Below are 15510 nucleotides of genomic sequence, written 5' to 3'. Positions count from 1 at the left end.
CTGTATTTCCAGTGCTGAGCACAGTGCCTGGTAAGGGGCAGCAGTGAGGAAAAGTATGTTGAATGAATGAATGAATGGACAAACCAACAAACTGAACTAGTCAACAACTGACATTTCCATTCCTCTTCTTCCCTCGTCAACTTCCATGACTTGAGAGCTTTGCCAAGACAAAATGGGAGGGAAGAACATTAGCACCATTGAACCAAATCCCGTGAGATGCAGCAGACAGGAAGTGGCACCACAGAACTATACTAATTCAGTCTGACTGTCCACACTAAGAACAGCCACTTGACAGCTGGTACAGTATCTGTCTCTTTTTGCCTATGTAGACAGTTTCCAGAGGGAGGAAAAAAAAGATTTCTAGACGGAAAGGCTAGTGATGAGCTAAGTGGAAAATCTTGACCACAGTCACACTGGACATCAGCCTTTGATGGTTTATCTGTATAAAATAAGTCATTTTCTCTATAAGCATTGGATTTCATACATTTTTCTCCAGCTAATTTATTCTTCGGCTTATCAGATCATGCATTGCCACATCTCATTATTCTGTAAATGAGGCCCAGTGTCAGAGAAGAAAAATCTGTGTTTAAGGATTATGGAAATCATGCAGCCTCAAAGCCTCAGCTCAAATGTAGCCCGCTTCCCCTCCCCACTAAACGGGAAATGCAGGATTTAACAGCTTTTAAGGTGGAGGAGGGGAGGGACATCGAGGATGGAGAAGTACTTCTGCAGGTTCAGGAACCTGCACTGCGCCTCACTGATGGAGGGCTCCAGAGTGGAGGGGGAGCATCAACATGGAGCTGAGTAGACTGGACAGTGACCCTGACTGCCCTAGCAGAGACCAGCCCATTTTTACCTAATTGCCTGGATAAAGCGCTTTCATTGGAGGATACGGAGGGAGGTACTGGATAGAGAGGGAGTGGCCTCACGCACCTGTCAGGCTACAAGAACCTTTCCAAAGGCAACAACACTTCAAGAAAATCTGCCAAAACCACGTGGAGGTCAGAATAAAGATAAGGAGGGTGGAGTAGAACCTCAGGGAGTGAGGAGGAGGACAGAGAAACAAGAGGAAGAGGGAAAGGAAAAAACAGGAAAGGAGAGTCACGGGCTTATTTTTATTTATCAAATACTAACACAGCGCTTACTATTCGTCAGGTACTGTCCTAAGCACTTTACAAATCCTTACTCACTCAATCTTCATTATTAGCCTCATTTTACAGAAAAAGGAAGTTAAGCATGGAAAGAGTCAATGATCGAAGGGCATATGGCCAGGGTGTGGCAGGGCCCGGACTTGAACCCAAGCAGCCATGTACCAGTCCACACGCTTAAACACCCCCCATCAGGAAAGTCTTAGCCCTGTTGTAATATGAATATATGGCCCAAGGGTGTTAATATTCCGTGAAACAGCCCTAAAAATACTCAATAGTTACTTAAGGAATGTTGATAGCTCTTCAACAACTATCTATTCTTAAAATATCAGATATTTCCTTATAAATGAATATAAAGCAGGGAAAAGAGTGAAGGGGATAATTTTCCTTCAGGCTGTAGAAGAAAAATAGTAGCCCATGGACCAACTGAAAGCAAAGAAAGAGCCAAGATTTGGCCAATATGCCCAAAAGTTCCCATATGCCAGCATTATATTCTCACTGTCACCAGGGTCTGGGAGGAATAGGAAGTTTAGGTGAGATATTAACAGAAAACCAGCTTTGGGTACAAATGTTGTTATACTAAACATGAAGGCTGGTCAAACATGCCACCAGAATAACTGGCTTGAGATGGACTCAAGAACCGGCAGCCACATGAATTCTAGGCCCTCCTGACCCTCAGGTCCTGTTTTCCAGTCTCCTTCTCCATTATAGGGAATTCTGTCTCAGAGCTCCCTCCTATCCCTCTTTGCAATTTAACTTCTTAGCTCCCCGCCCCAAGCCAGTCCTCTGGAACAGTCCGTCCCAGCTGTGGGTCTGGTCTGACATGTATTCTCTTGATAGGCTGCTCTGCTCCATGTAAGCCTACCTTAACAGTCTCAGCTCCAGGCCATTACTACCTACTAGGAAGAGTGTGAATCATGTCGATGGGAAAGCTGAGGTGGTCAAACCAGTTCTTCCCTTGAAGAACTTTCATAAATGCGTACCATGCTCTCAGTCCAGAATGGTTTAGGGGCAGGAATGGCCTGGGCAATCCTCTTGTTAGGATCCAGATCATTCCATCCTATTGTGAGCCAGATGCCAAAGAAATCTGGCCCAAGACAACACTGATTTTCTGAGTTCCCACTCTGTTCTACCTAGCTGTGGGCTTTCCTTCCTCTGTTCCTCTCTGACCCTGCTTTTAAAAACCCTCCCCCTGCTCCTGCCTTTGTTCCCTGACTGAGTGCCCTTCTGGTTAGGGTGTTCTTTGCGTCTTGATGGTGTGCCTCGTGTTACTCTCATCTTCCTTGGGTCAGGAATGATGTTTCTTTGTGCTTCAAAAGCACAGTGGAGAAAAATCCTCTGATACACATTGAACTGTGCGTCACGAAGTTATCTTCGAAGTCCTGCTACCAATACAGAAAAGTGCCCACATAAAGATAAATAACAATCTGGGCTTCAGCTATCAGCTGCCGTCAGCTTACTGGGAGTATTATAAAGTCTGTCTACAAATAAATAGCATGTTTGGAGCTAGGTTGCTTTATTATGGAGGAAGAAAGGCCACTGTGGAAATTAACAAAGGTATAATCAGAGGACAGAGTCTCAAGAGAGACCCCCCTGTTTTAGTCGGGACCACTGTCCTCTGAGGCAGGTAAGGGCGAGTGGGAACTGTTCCCACTGTGTTCCCTCTCAGAATTCTTCCCCTCCTGCTCTGCTGCCCAATTTGTTGTGCTGATTTGTCTGCAGGAGGCAGCAGAAGAAGCATGGATGGGCTTCTCCCCAGATAAAGAAAAAGAGGCCAAAGGCAGGGGTCAGGACAGGAGGCTTTCCAGAGCAGCTACAGTGCAGGGAGCCACAGGGTGAGCCAAGTGGTCTTCCGCTACTTCATGAGACTGTGTGTTTCTCCAGAGCAGGACCATTTCAGCACCGAGGGAAGGCTAACTGTTGAAAAACAAAACCGACTGCCCCCCTCTCCAGGCCTGCAAGTTGACCTGCAACGGGACGACTTGCTGTGATCAGGCTCTGAGAATTACTGAAACATGTGCATGACGTTCTGTTGTTTGCTCCACTTTGTTGTGAGCCAGAAAGGGCACAGGAAAGCATATGATGGCCTGAGGGTTCCTACCCGGGTCGAGGAGAATCTGTTACTCTTGTTCTTGAAGGGAAAAGCCACAATGGTTGACATGAATCCAATAATGCTACCGCAAAAAAGCCTCATTTGCAGCTAATGATTGAGTAACAGTATCACCAGGGGCTGCTGCAGGGCCAAATAAAGCTTTGATAGCATCCTCGCAAACCATTTGGTTGCTACTGTGAGTTCCCAGAAACTGGAAACAAGAAGATGTTGCCATCTGCGTTGAGAATTTTTTAAATAGCTCTATTTATATTGTTCTTATAATGAAAAGGGAATGTTTTGCATTTCCCAGAAATTGCTGCATATATCCTCTTAATACCCAATGAGGCAAATGGGATGAAAATTGGGACATTATGATCCAGGGTAATCTACTGAAAATGCAGTCTCTTTGAAGAATGCCCAGTCTATCTGCTCTAGTCCATGCGTCCCAGCTCCTGTGGCATATGGCTATCCTGACAGGGCCAAAGAGCAGGCTGCCTAAAGCAAATAATGGCTTCCCTTTGTCACAGGGAGGAAATAAGCTAATGAGCAAAATTTTCTCAAGTGTAAATTTTATTCCCATAAATGTTACTTACGTATTGCCTGTTACCAGTTTCTACTGGCCAAGACTCAGAATCAACTAAAAACAAATGGCCAAGTAGCACCAAATATTTGCAGGAAAAGGATGTTTGGTTACAGAAGCTCAAGTCAACCCGCTGAATCTATCAGAAAAAGGAAGATGCTGTATATGAATCTAGGGGTGTCTCGTGGACCATGTGTGCAGAGTGGAGCTGGACCTCAGAGAGGGTAGGACACTATAGAACCTCTTTCTATACAACTTCATCCTTCTTTCTCTCTTTTTAACTGGCTTGTTTTGCTACTTAGTCTACACAGTGGAAGGTAGCTGCCCAGATCCCTGAAGGTTACATGTTAACTCCTCAGTAAATTAAAAGACTGCCTCTCTCGATCACAGTCTCAAGTAGCCTGGGCATATACCCTGAGAAAACCATAATTCAAAATTATGTGGAGACATGTACCACAATGTTCACTGCAGCACTATTTACAATAGCCAGGACATGGAAGCAACCTAAATGTCCATCAACAGATGAATGGCTAAAGAAGATGTGGCACATATATACAATGGAATATTACTCAGCCATGAAAAGAAACGAAATTGAGTTATTTGTAGTGAGGTAGATGGACCTAGAGTCTGTCATACAGAGTGAAGTAAGAAAGAGAAAAAAACAAATACCATATGCTAATGCATATATATGGAATCTAAAAAAAAAAATGGTACTGATGAACATAGTGGCAGGGCAGGAACAAAGATACAGACATAGAGAATGGACTTAAGGACACGGTGGGGAGGGGGAAGCTGGGACAAAGTGAGACAGTGGCATAGACATATATACACTACCAAATGTAAAATATGTAGCTAGTGGGAAGCAGCCGCATAGCACAGGGAGATCAGCTCGGTGCTTTGGGACAACCTAGAGGGGTGGGATAGGGAGGGTGGGAGGGAGGCTCACGAGGCAGGGGATATGGGGATATATGTATGCGTATGGCTGATTTACTTTGTTGTACAACAGAAACTAACACAACATTGTGAAGCAATTACACTCCAATAAAGATGTATAAAAATAAATAAATAAAAAGAGGAATAAAACAGAAATAGCCAGCTGAGAAAACCGAATGGACCCAGTTTAAGCCTGGGTTCCAACCCTAGTCCAACATGTATCAAGAAGGGTGAGGTCAACAATACAACATGTCCACAAAAGGCCCACCTTGTAACCTGGCATGAGGGCAAGGCAGATCCAAGAGAGGGAGGTGGCAGTGAGAAGCTACTGCATGGGGATACGATGTGTCAGCGCTCCAGCATGCTACAATAAGCAACAGGGATGCAAGCCAAATACCACTGAAATCCAGTGGGGAAATACTGAGGAGTTTTAACATGTCCTCTGGAAACTCCACGGCAAGAACTTTTTCTTAGACAACAGAGGAAAAGAGAGAGGAACTTTTCTACAATATCTCATTTAACCCTACAAGACAATGTGACAGGCTCTGTTCTGCAGAGGACAACACTGACGCTCAGAGAGGTGAAGTAGCTGGCTCCAGGCCCCCGGGCTAGTAAACGGTAGAGCAAAATTCAAACGCATGTCGACTCTCAAATCCCATTCGTGCTCCATCCATTCCAATATGCTGACTCCCAGATGAACTCTGCCCGGAGATAAGTCTCCTTGGATTGGAGACAAGCATCTTCACAGCAGCTGACTGTCATTTTCTGTGCCTGAGACTTCTCAAGGCCCTCAGTTTACCAAGCCCTGATGCAGCCAGTCCTATGAGGGCCAGTCCTACGAGGGCTCATAGCGCAGAGACCCCCAGCATCCCCAAGTCAGAAGGGCCCAGCAGGTACCTGACCTAGCTGCTCTGGCTCGAACACCCAGGCCACCCTCCCCAGGGGAACATGTCAGCCCCGAGCTCCTCACAGGTCATATACTGTTCAAGTGCTACTGATGCCATTTTCCTGTCTGCATTTTGTTTTTGTTTTTGTTTTGTTTTTACAGTTCGTTGCTCATCCTAACTGTCAACAGCAATTGCTTACCATGTGGTATGAAAATCTCTCAGGCTTACGTCAACAGTCTATCGCTGTGAAATTCCTGGCTGTCTTTGGAGTCTCCCTAGGCCTCCCTTTTCTCGCCATAGCCTATTGGATTGCTCCGTGCAGCAAGGTACAGACTGCTTAAGGTGCATGTCTTTGCGGTTATTTCTTCTCTCTACTTGGCATAACCTAAAGTCCATTTTGTCCAAATATGCAGCTGACCATTTCCCACATTTAAAGAAAATAGCCCTGAGAGACCCAACAAAAGTAGAAAGCCACTTAAGAGGGAAAATGCTAAGATTTGCTTTTTTAAATCATTTTCTTAAAAGATAGAGGAGTGATAAAATGGAAACTTTTATACACGCAAGGCATAATCTGATCAATAACAGAATAAAGGGGGAATAAAGGCACTTTTCCTTTTCTAATTATGCAATGTCCTAAACATGGCCTCCAAACCCATAGTAATAATAATTATAATAATGATAATAGGAATGGCCAACATTTATTGAGTATTTTCTTTTTGCTAAGCCCTTTTCATGCAACACCTCATTTCACTCTCTCAATTACATTATGAAGCACACACTTTCTAAGCAGGCTCAGAAAGGAGAAACAACTAGGAGCTGAGAGTCAAAGGCTTCTCATACTGGGGCACTGCAGACCCATCTCAACATCTTCCTGGTTTCCTGGCTTCCTTGTCTGGGTTCTGGCCCACATGGGCAGCTAAGTAGGTCACTAGAAGGAAAAAAGACAAAGGAAAAAGGAGGAGAGCTGGAAAGGTGCAAAGCTGGGTTCTTTTCTCACAGGAAGGGGGAGTGTCTGGTGCCCACCTGTAATGGAAGGAGTGGAACCTGCAAGAGCCAAGCTGCTGCCCCTCCTTCCTGTTCCACCCTCCCTACAGCCCATCTGACCCAAAGCCACAAAAGGCATCAGCAGTCACTCCAGCTTCAGGCAAGAGCTAGCGCCTATAAAAACAAATCATGTCGAAATTCTGAAATATATTTCGTAGGTTAAGTGGTCATTAAAGTTTCCAAACCTGCATTTACTTTGTGATATAGTAAAAAAAAAAAAAAAGCAATTAAGCTTAGGTAATCAACATTCAGTAGAAGAAATATGACTACAGGGAGATTAGTTCCACAGGGAATTTGATCAGCTAAGGCAGTTAATAAAAGTGTCATCAGTGAATGGATCCTCTTGTCAGCTCCACCAAGACAAAACTCATGCCAGGACGATGGGCCCAAGACTTCAGATCTGCTAACGAGGCCACCTAACCAGGCAGGCAAGGAACTGACTGTCTTAGAGTAGGAGGGGTGTCAGAGAAAGAAATTCGGACTCAAACTCCTTCTTCTGTAGGATAGTGTTAAAAATAAAAGTCCTCATACTGAATATTTGTGGTGTTCAACCTCATATCTATTGAGGATTTTGTTTCTATGGCACTCTACCATGACACAGATTTCTAAATCGGTATTCCCCAAATGATACATATGTAGGGTAAGGCTATTTTTTTCTGTCCTTTATCATGAGCTGGAAAAAGCACAGTGAGTGAAAAAAAGACTAACCAGATTGAAAACTGGATTAGCGCTGGTCATTTGTTTTAGGCACTTGTTTTCATAGTAGTACTATCTAGTCTGTACTGCAAGTTAGATCACTGCCTTCATCCAGAGATGGACAGGGACGCTGCCTCCACACTCTCGAAGCCACAAACTAATTCTAGGGCATCCATCATTAAAATAACAGCCAAACACTGCCAATCCTCACTTTTGCTGTAAAACTAAATGTGACAGCTTTCAGGGAACAGGGACTAAGCAACACCAGCAAATTGGTTTGCCTCTACCTGCCTGGGGAAATATTCAGAAAGAGATGATATGCCAGTTGCTGACTAAATTTTTTAGATTTTCAGTAGGTCTGAGAAGAATCTTGGCCAATATCATGCAGATGTGATGCCAAAAAAAAGGATGTGTGGACGGGGTAGGAATCCCGGACTTTCTGGGGACCCAGAAAATTCAAGAGACTGATGCCACCATGGAACGTAGGGGTGAGACCTATGGTGTCTTCTGGAATATTCTAGAAGTAATGATTGCAGGAAAGTTTGGCCCCATGGCTGCTGCTTCCTCTCCTCTGTTCAGAGACTATTCTGACGGGCATTTTGTGTCCCTGGAATGTCCAGTAAGACAAAAAAACAGCTTGTACACTAAGCCCTTGCTTGTGGCCACTGGCAGCTGGCGGCAAGAGAGGGTGGCATTTGATGAGGAAGACTGGAAGTTCAGACTGGGGAGAGATGCTGGAAACTCTCTGGGTGCTCTACTGCAGTCATGGCCTACCTTGTGGGCAACTGGCTACCAGGTCCCAGTTAGGTGCTTACACTTGTGGGCTAAGAGCCCAGTGCCACAGAACACAGAGGTGTGTCAACAAGTAAAAGCAGGTGTCCACCCTGAGGGCTTGAGAATACGGTTCATTTGGAGCTAATTCAGGAGCACTACTCAGTTATCTCACATTCACCTATTTCCCAGAGTAAAAGAATAGTACCCAGGAAGTCTGGGCTTGAGCCAGAGACTGAGTACAGCAAGCCTGGATTTCCCAATGTGTTCTCAGCTCATAAGGGCCAAGTAATGACAGAGCTGCTTTAGCCCATGTTTCAGACTCACCAGTTTTGCTCTTCAGGCAGAGGAGGACAAGACCTATGTCTCCCAAAGCTCTACCATCTCTTTTTATACCTAACGCTGTTACCTGACTCAGCGTTAATGATTCCCCAGCTAAGAACTGCTGGTATATATTGGTTGACTTTTCTCCTTTCTTTTGGTTCACTTGGTGGCCTTGTGAAAGGAGGAAGTTTACCCCAAGCATAATTTGCTTCAAAAAATTGAGATAAATATGGAATGTCACACAAAAAAAAGAAAAAGGAAATCCCTGAAATGATTTGATCTCATCTGACATTTATCAAAGTTTTACCAGTTAAAAAGATGATTTCAAGCCCAGAAGAAAAATAGGAAAGGTGCATCAATTCCTAACCTTGTTTTTCCTCCCTATGGCTTAAATCAAGTGGGACTGAGCCCAGGTTAACCTTCTACATCACTGCAGGGCCTTATCAGGGTTTTTTCTTATCGTCTGCAATAAATACAATAATTTTTACATATGCATCTTCTGCCGGAAGATAACAACTTGAAGGAGGGAGCAAAGAGAACATTAAATTCCTCAAAGTAGCTCTTATGGGGAATCCCAGGGCCAGCATGGGCGCAGCTGCGTGCAGATTCCTGACATCAGGTGCCTTGCCTAGATGAGAAGATGGAGAGGTGTCCCCAGGTCCTCATCCAGGTAGTCATTGGAAGATGCTACATAGAGCCCACTGATAAAGGACTGGGGAAACTTGGCCATCAATCCCTTAAGAGCTGTGTCTACCTCCGTGTTCTCCACCTTTTTCTGACATTTCTGGGACCCTGCTGGGACACAGAGATCTGGTATCCCTTGCCCTCTCCTCAACCTTTCCTCTCCCCACTCTGCAGTCATTCTCCAACTTACCTCGCCTCTCACCACTACCTCAGCTAGGACACAGTGACAGGAAACAATGCAATGACTATCTAAGGATGTCGCCTGTATACACCAAAGTATCCCAGCATCTTGGTTGGGAATTGGGGCTCCAAGATGCCAACACAGTCAGATAAAATGTGGAAAAATTCAAAGTATGTATTTGACATCACATAGGTCAATACGAGACATCGTTTGATTCTGTTTTTTTGGGGGTTTTTTTACTGAATTTATGTAAGGTATTTTATTTGTCCTTATATTTAATCTCTACATTCTGAATTTAGTACATCTACCTATGGCTAAAAATACTCTACAGTCCCTATTTTGTAAATAATAAGGATAAACATTACTAAGAAATGTCATTTGTAAGATGTTTGTGGGCCCCGTAGTTTTCAGGTAAACATCTTTTTCAACACTTCTGAAGTTATTCTAGTGCCATATGACAATTTGACAACGCAGGTGAACCCGAACAAGTTCTTTCCAGCACAGATAGGGATTTCCAACGTTCAGACTTGAAACGCAGTCTTTTTTTAAAAAAAGATTAAAATTATCTTTTTAAATTTCAACAGATGGGTTCTATGACATTAGAACGTTACGATAATTACTGGCACCATTAACGTGGGTGATTAGCATACTGAAGCCTACTGAAAGAACATTATCAAGCCATCTGATTTATAAATGTTATGTTGAACATAATGATAGTTAGGGAAATTTTACCAGGAGAAAATCCTATAGCTGATCTTTTGCTGAACCAATACTCTACATGCTGGGTGACATTTCACTCTAGGACTCCTGAATGAGGCAGAACATGAACATCAATTAACTAGTCACTGGCTATAACTGAACATTTGCCCTGGAGAAGGAACTGAGATCCAGGAAAGACTCCCCTCTTTGCTCTTGTCTTATCAGTATACCTGGTGAGGGGTTAGAGTTGGTGTTTAGGTGAGGGTGACAGCAGTGACCTGGAAGAGACCCAAGTGAATTCATTTACAGGGGTCAGCAAAGACTGACTGTGCAGCCCCCAATTTAGTCCTCAAAAGTCCAAGTGGCCTTTGGATGGCAAGCCAGGGATAAGAAGATATGACCAATGCCTACTCCCTAAAAGGGCATCTTTTGGATCACTTCAGGCTCACATGGAACAACTGCACAAGTTAATCATGTACTAAGCCACAAAGAAAATCTCAATAGTTTTAGGGTAGTATCACAGAGGCTATGACCTGAACACACGCTGCAATAAAAACAGGATTTTTTAAAGCAAGGGGGGAAAAGTCCTGTATATCTGGAAACTAAATAACCTCTGAGTTAAAAATGAAATCAAATGGGAAATTATAAAAATATTTATAACTGAGTATCAAGGAAAATGCTACATGTCAAAATTTATAGGAACATAGCTAAAGCAGTACCTAGTGGGAAATGCATAGCTTTAAATAAATTTACCAAGATATAAGAAATGTGGAAAATAAGTCATCTAAGCTAAAACTCAAGAAAATAGACAAAAGAGCAACAGAGCATATCCAAAGTGTTTTTTTAAAAAATTCTGAACTCTATTGAAACAGATTTTGTTTCTAGATTCATAAGGCATAAAATTCACATCCACATGGTTGGGGGTAGCTGTGCAGTCAGATTGTAAAATGATGTTGTAAAATGATGTTATATTAGTGTGTTCTACTCCTTTCTCTTACCACTCCCATTAAGTCTTCTAAACAGAAAAAATTAAAGTGAGTAGAAAAATGGATTTGGTCAAGCAGCCTCTCACATAAAAGCTCTAGAGAAAATGTGTGGGTTCAATTAGCAGCTTCTGTCCAAAATTGAGGATTCTCTGGTTCAACTTTCAGCAAAAGCCTTTTAAAGAGAGCCCTGAACTTGCCTGGAGCTGCCAGATTAACATGTCTTGTATATATTTTGTTTCCAGCTAGGACGAACCCTGAGGAGCCCTTTCATGAAATTTGTAGCACATGCAGTTTCTTTTACAATCTTCTTGGGATTGTTAGTTGTGAACGCATCAGACCGCTTTGAAGGTGTTAAAACCCTGCCCAATGAAACCTTCACAGACTACCCAAAACAGATCTTCAGAGTGAAAACTACACAATTCTCCTGGACAGAAATGCTCATCATGAAGTGGGTCTTGGGTAAGCAAGTCACTCTTTTAATGTCTCCTCCCCTAATTATAACAGGACATTATTAAACCCTGACTTCAGAAGCTCTTCCTCTCCTCTTGAATGCACTCTTGGCAGACAAAATGGTGAGGAGATGACCAGCAAGGAAGCCAAAGTCAACTTCTGTATGTGCTGGTGTAAAAGATGCACAGACCTGTAATATAAATCCCAATTTTGAAAGGAGGTGTTTGGAGGAGATTCGTTCTGTACCTTTCCTTACGTGTGTATTGAAAGTGACTGTAAAGCGTGTGTGTGTGGGGGACATATGGTTTTGCTCATTTAAATATAGTCTACTAGAAGCCTTAGGAAATCAAGTTCTGCCTCTGGAAAAAAGTATAAGATTGCATAGCTTCAAAGATATTTTTTGTTACCACTGAATACTGATACATAGTAGAATAGTAATAATACAAATCTAAAAAGTTAGAGGAGTAACGTGTTCTCATTATTTGTGTTAGTGAACGTAATGAAGCTGTGGAATTCCTCTTTGTGGTGCTATTTTGTGCTGCCAAGGTCTGCCACTGGAATTGCCAAGGAAATCCTTCCAAATTGCCTCACTGACTAGTCAAGAAAGGCTCTCTCTCTTTTGCCTAACTCACAAGAACTATTACTAGTAGAAATAAGCAAGATAAGATAAAACTGGCAATGGCTAAAATTGTACATGGCCAACTGTGTTACAGATTTTTCTAACACTGAAAACTGCAAAATTTATTGGTAAAAATATCAGATTTCGTAGGAAACAATAAAAAACTGCAAAAACTATAATCAGTGATATTGTAAATAACCAAAACTTGATCAATAAATTATAAGATTTACATCAAGAAGATCTGAATTTGATGGGAATGTTTTGAGTAAAACAAAACTGAAAATAAAAAAGGCAAAAAATATATGCAGTATCAAGATTTTATCAATTAATTAAACTGTCCTAATGGTATTTGCCCCCAGTTGCTTTTCTTAACAAAAATTCAATATTGGCGTAATATTCATTATGTTTATGTTCACAAACATTGAGTCAAAATGTATTCAGGGTCAAAGTGTCTGTACTTTCAATCAACAAATTCACAAAAGAACAAATACCTGAAAAGACAGCCCAGTACATGCCCTGTGCTAATTAAATGATATTGCCTAAGAGAGCCACAAGAGTTGAACCATTGGAGAATATCCCATAGATCCCCAAACTCAGAACAACTGGGAGTATGGTCTCTAAGCTGGATCTCTCAATAGGCAGAAGGTAATGAGAAGAATGGTTTGACCCAAAGGGCAGAGACAGGAAAGCACACCATGCTTCCCAGGTGCTTTTTTAATCAACCGGCAAGTCTGTAGCCAAAGGTTCATTTTGTAGAGTCACTGGTACTCAAGTTGGAAAGGAACTTTAAAGCCTGTTGCAGAGTAAGTTCTGTGGCTTCACTTTCACAGTTGAGTCTATCCCAATTCTCCCTAGTATACCAGCCCCACCTTCAATTTAACTAAATTAAGCACTTTAACACTAGGCACTTTACAATGGACTGAATGTTTATATCCCCCAAAATTCATATGTTAAGACCCTAGTTCCAATGTCATGGTATTAGAAGTGGGGCCTCTGGGAGGTGCTTAGGTCATGAGGGTGGAGCCCTCATGAATAGGACTACTGCCCTTTAAAAGATATCCCAGAGAGCTCTCTCACCCTCCCTGTGCCATGTGAGGACACAACAAGCAGTCTGCAACCTGAAAGAGGGCTCACACCAGAACCCAAACATGGTGGCACCCTGATCTTAGACTTATAGCCTCCAGAACTGTGAGAAACAAATTTCTGTTGTGTATAAACCAATCTGTGTAACTTTGTTATAGCAACTCAAACTAAGACACGGTTAAAAAAAAAAAAAACTCACATGTTGGGTTTATGGATAAAACAAAGTATTTATGGCACCAATCACTCACCCATCACATTTCCCCACCTGGGCTGCAAACAGAAGACAGGTGAGCCCAAGCATACTCCCCATTCAGTGGGTGCTACCATACGTTAACCATGGTACTCCCACTGACCCACGACTTCTTCCTGCATTCTCATATTTCTCTTCCTGGGTGTCAGAGCATTATCCCAAAAAGAGGGAAGCATCTCTAGCTACAGAGGTTCCAGCTTTTGTAGTCTGGTCCCAGCTTCTACCCATCAAAGCAAAGCTGAGTTTTCAAGACCATTATATAAGAAGTATTGTAAAGAGGAAGACTTATTTTTCATTGACCTACTTCCTGTTACATTTTAGACAGAAGAAAGATTCTAACTACTTTTTCTTACTAGATTATATTTTTCAAACTTTTATCATGAATAATTTTAAGAACTGCAAATTTCGAGAGAAGATTATACTGAACCCTTTGTACCAATTGCTCATCTTCAACAATTAGCAAATCAAAGCTAATTTTTGTTTCATCCTACTTCCCTTCTCTCAACCCTGTAGAATTTTGAATCCAATCCCAGGTATCATAAAATTTCATCTACAAACATTTTTGTGTGTACCCTAAAAGATAATTTTCCTTTTACTTTTCTCTAATCTTTCTGTGCTGCAAGTTCAGTGACATTTTTTCTCCATTATCTGTGACTTTAATGCCCAACCACTGAATTTTTCATTTCAAATATTGTATTTTTCAACCCCTTAAGTTCCACTTGGTTCTCTTTTATATCTTTCATTTCCTTCCTCGTGATGTTTGTATTTTCCTTTAAATCCTTGAACATAATGTACATATTTATAGTAAGAACTGTTATAAAGTCCTTAACTCCTAATTTCATCATCTCTATCATTTCTGGGTTACTGACTAAACTTTCTCGTGACATGGATCATATTCTCCTGCATCTTGGTGTGTTAGTAATTTTTGATTGAATGATGGGCACATTACATGTTATACTGGTGAGCATCTAGATTTTGTTGTCTTCCTTTAAAAAGTTTTTTTGCTTTATTCTGACAGGCTGTTAAATTCTTACAGATGAGTTTGGTCCTTTTCAAACTTTCTTAGAGCGGACCTGGAAAAACTTTACCATAAGGATTGATTATCCTTGTACTATAGAGACACACATCTGGGTCTCTACTAAATGCTCAGGGTAATCAACAAGGATTCTCAACTGTGGATGGTCAGAGCTCAAACATCTTTCCGCTCTGGGTGAGCTCTAGAAACTGTTCAGCTTGCAGCTCTCTTGCCGTTGTTTGTGGCGTTTTACTCTATGCATTCATGACTTAGCATTCAGGGAACGTTCAAAAGGACACCTACGTACATTTCTGGACTATTTTTGTTTGTGTTTGGTTTTGGGTTTTGGTTCTGTATAGTACCTTTCTCTCTGGAACTCTGCCATATAACATCTAATCACTTCAGCCTTCCTGAACTCTAATCTCTGTGACTTCAACTCATTGGGACCGCCTTCTGTGCTTCTGGAATCCTTCTCCATACCCTGCAGATTGAAATGTGCTTCCAGAAAAGAATAAAAGACAGGGCTACCATGTGGCTAAGCTTGCTTGTTTCTCTCAAGGATCACAGTGCTCTGCTAGTTCCAACATCTGAAAATAGCTTCTTTTTTTTTTTTCCAGTTTACTGCTCCATCATGACTGGTAATAGAAATCAGGATTCTTTTCCTAAAACAGAACTACAAACATAAAAGAAAACGAATCATTTCTTTTCAAATACCCAGTCAGTATTCAAGTTGCTTTGACTGAGAAGACAAGTTGAATAAACATCCTAGCTTGCTTTCTCTCTTCCTTAAGGTCTCTGTTCACATTTTACCTTATCAGAGTAGTTGAGCAAGCTCTCTTACCTCCCTCCTCTGATAAGGTGAGATGTAAACAGAGACCTAAAGGGAAAGAGAAAGCAAGCTTTGCAGACATCTGGGTGAAAAGCATTCCAGAAAGACAGATCAGTGTGTGTTAAAGGCCTGCATTCAGGAGCAAGCTGGACAAGTTCGAGGAACAGCAACGAAATTAGTGTGGCTGCAGCAGAAGAAATAAGGGGGAGATGGCAGAGATGAGGTCACAGGATAGGCAG

The 15510-nt window shown here is 42.0% G+C and overlaps 1 protein-coding gene across 4 annotated transcripts in view; it reads left to right on the top strand.

The window, feature by feature from the left end:
• TRPC7 (transient receptor potential cation channel subfamily C member 7) overlaps nucleotides 1-15510 on the top strand; it is a 137381-nt gene that overhangs the window by 75444 nt on the left and 46427 nt on the right. For 3 of the 4 annotated variants that reach the window (XM_024752301.1, XM_024752302.1, XM_024752303.1), the window contains 2 exons: nucleotides 5802-5966; nucleotides 11268-11484. In XM_024752301.1, the coding sequence (XP_024608069.1) occupies nucleotides 5802-5966; nucleotides 11268-11484 (382 nt within the window). The remainder of the gene's footprint in view (nucleotides 1-5801; nucleotides 5967-11267; nucleotides 11485-15510) is intronic. The other variant, XM_024752304.1, reaches the window with a different exon arrangement.

Source organism: Neophocaena asiaeorientalis, unplaced genomic scaffold (genome assembly GCF_003031525.2).
Source record: "Neophocaena asiaeorientalis asiaeorientalis breed wild unplaced genomic scaffold, Neophocaena_asiaeorientalis_V1.1 scaffold204, whole genome shotgun sequence".
NCBI classification, from domain to species: domain Eukaryota; kingdom Metazoa; phylum Chordata; class Mammalia; order Artiodactyla; family Phocoenidae; genus Neophocaena; species Neophocaena asiaeorientalis.
Note: the sequence above shows the minus strand (reverse complement) of the source record. Positions and strands in the feature narration are given on the sequence as shown.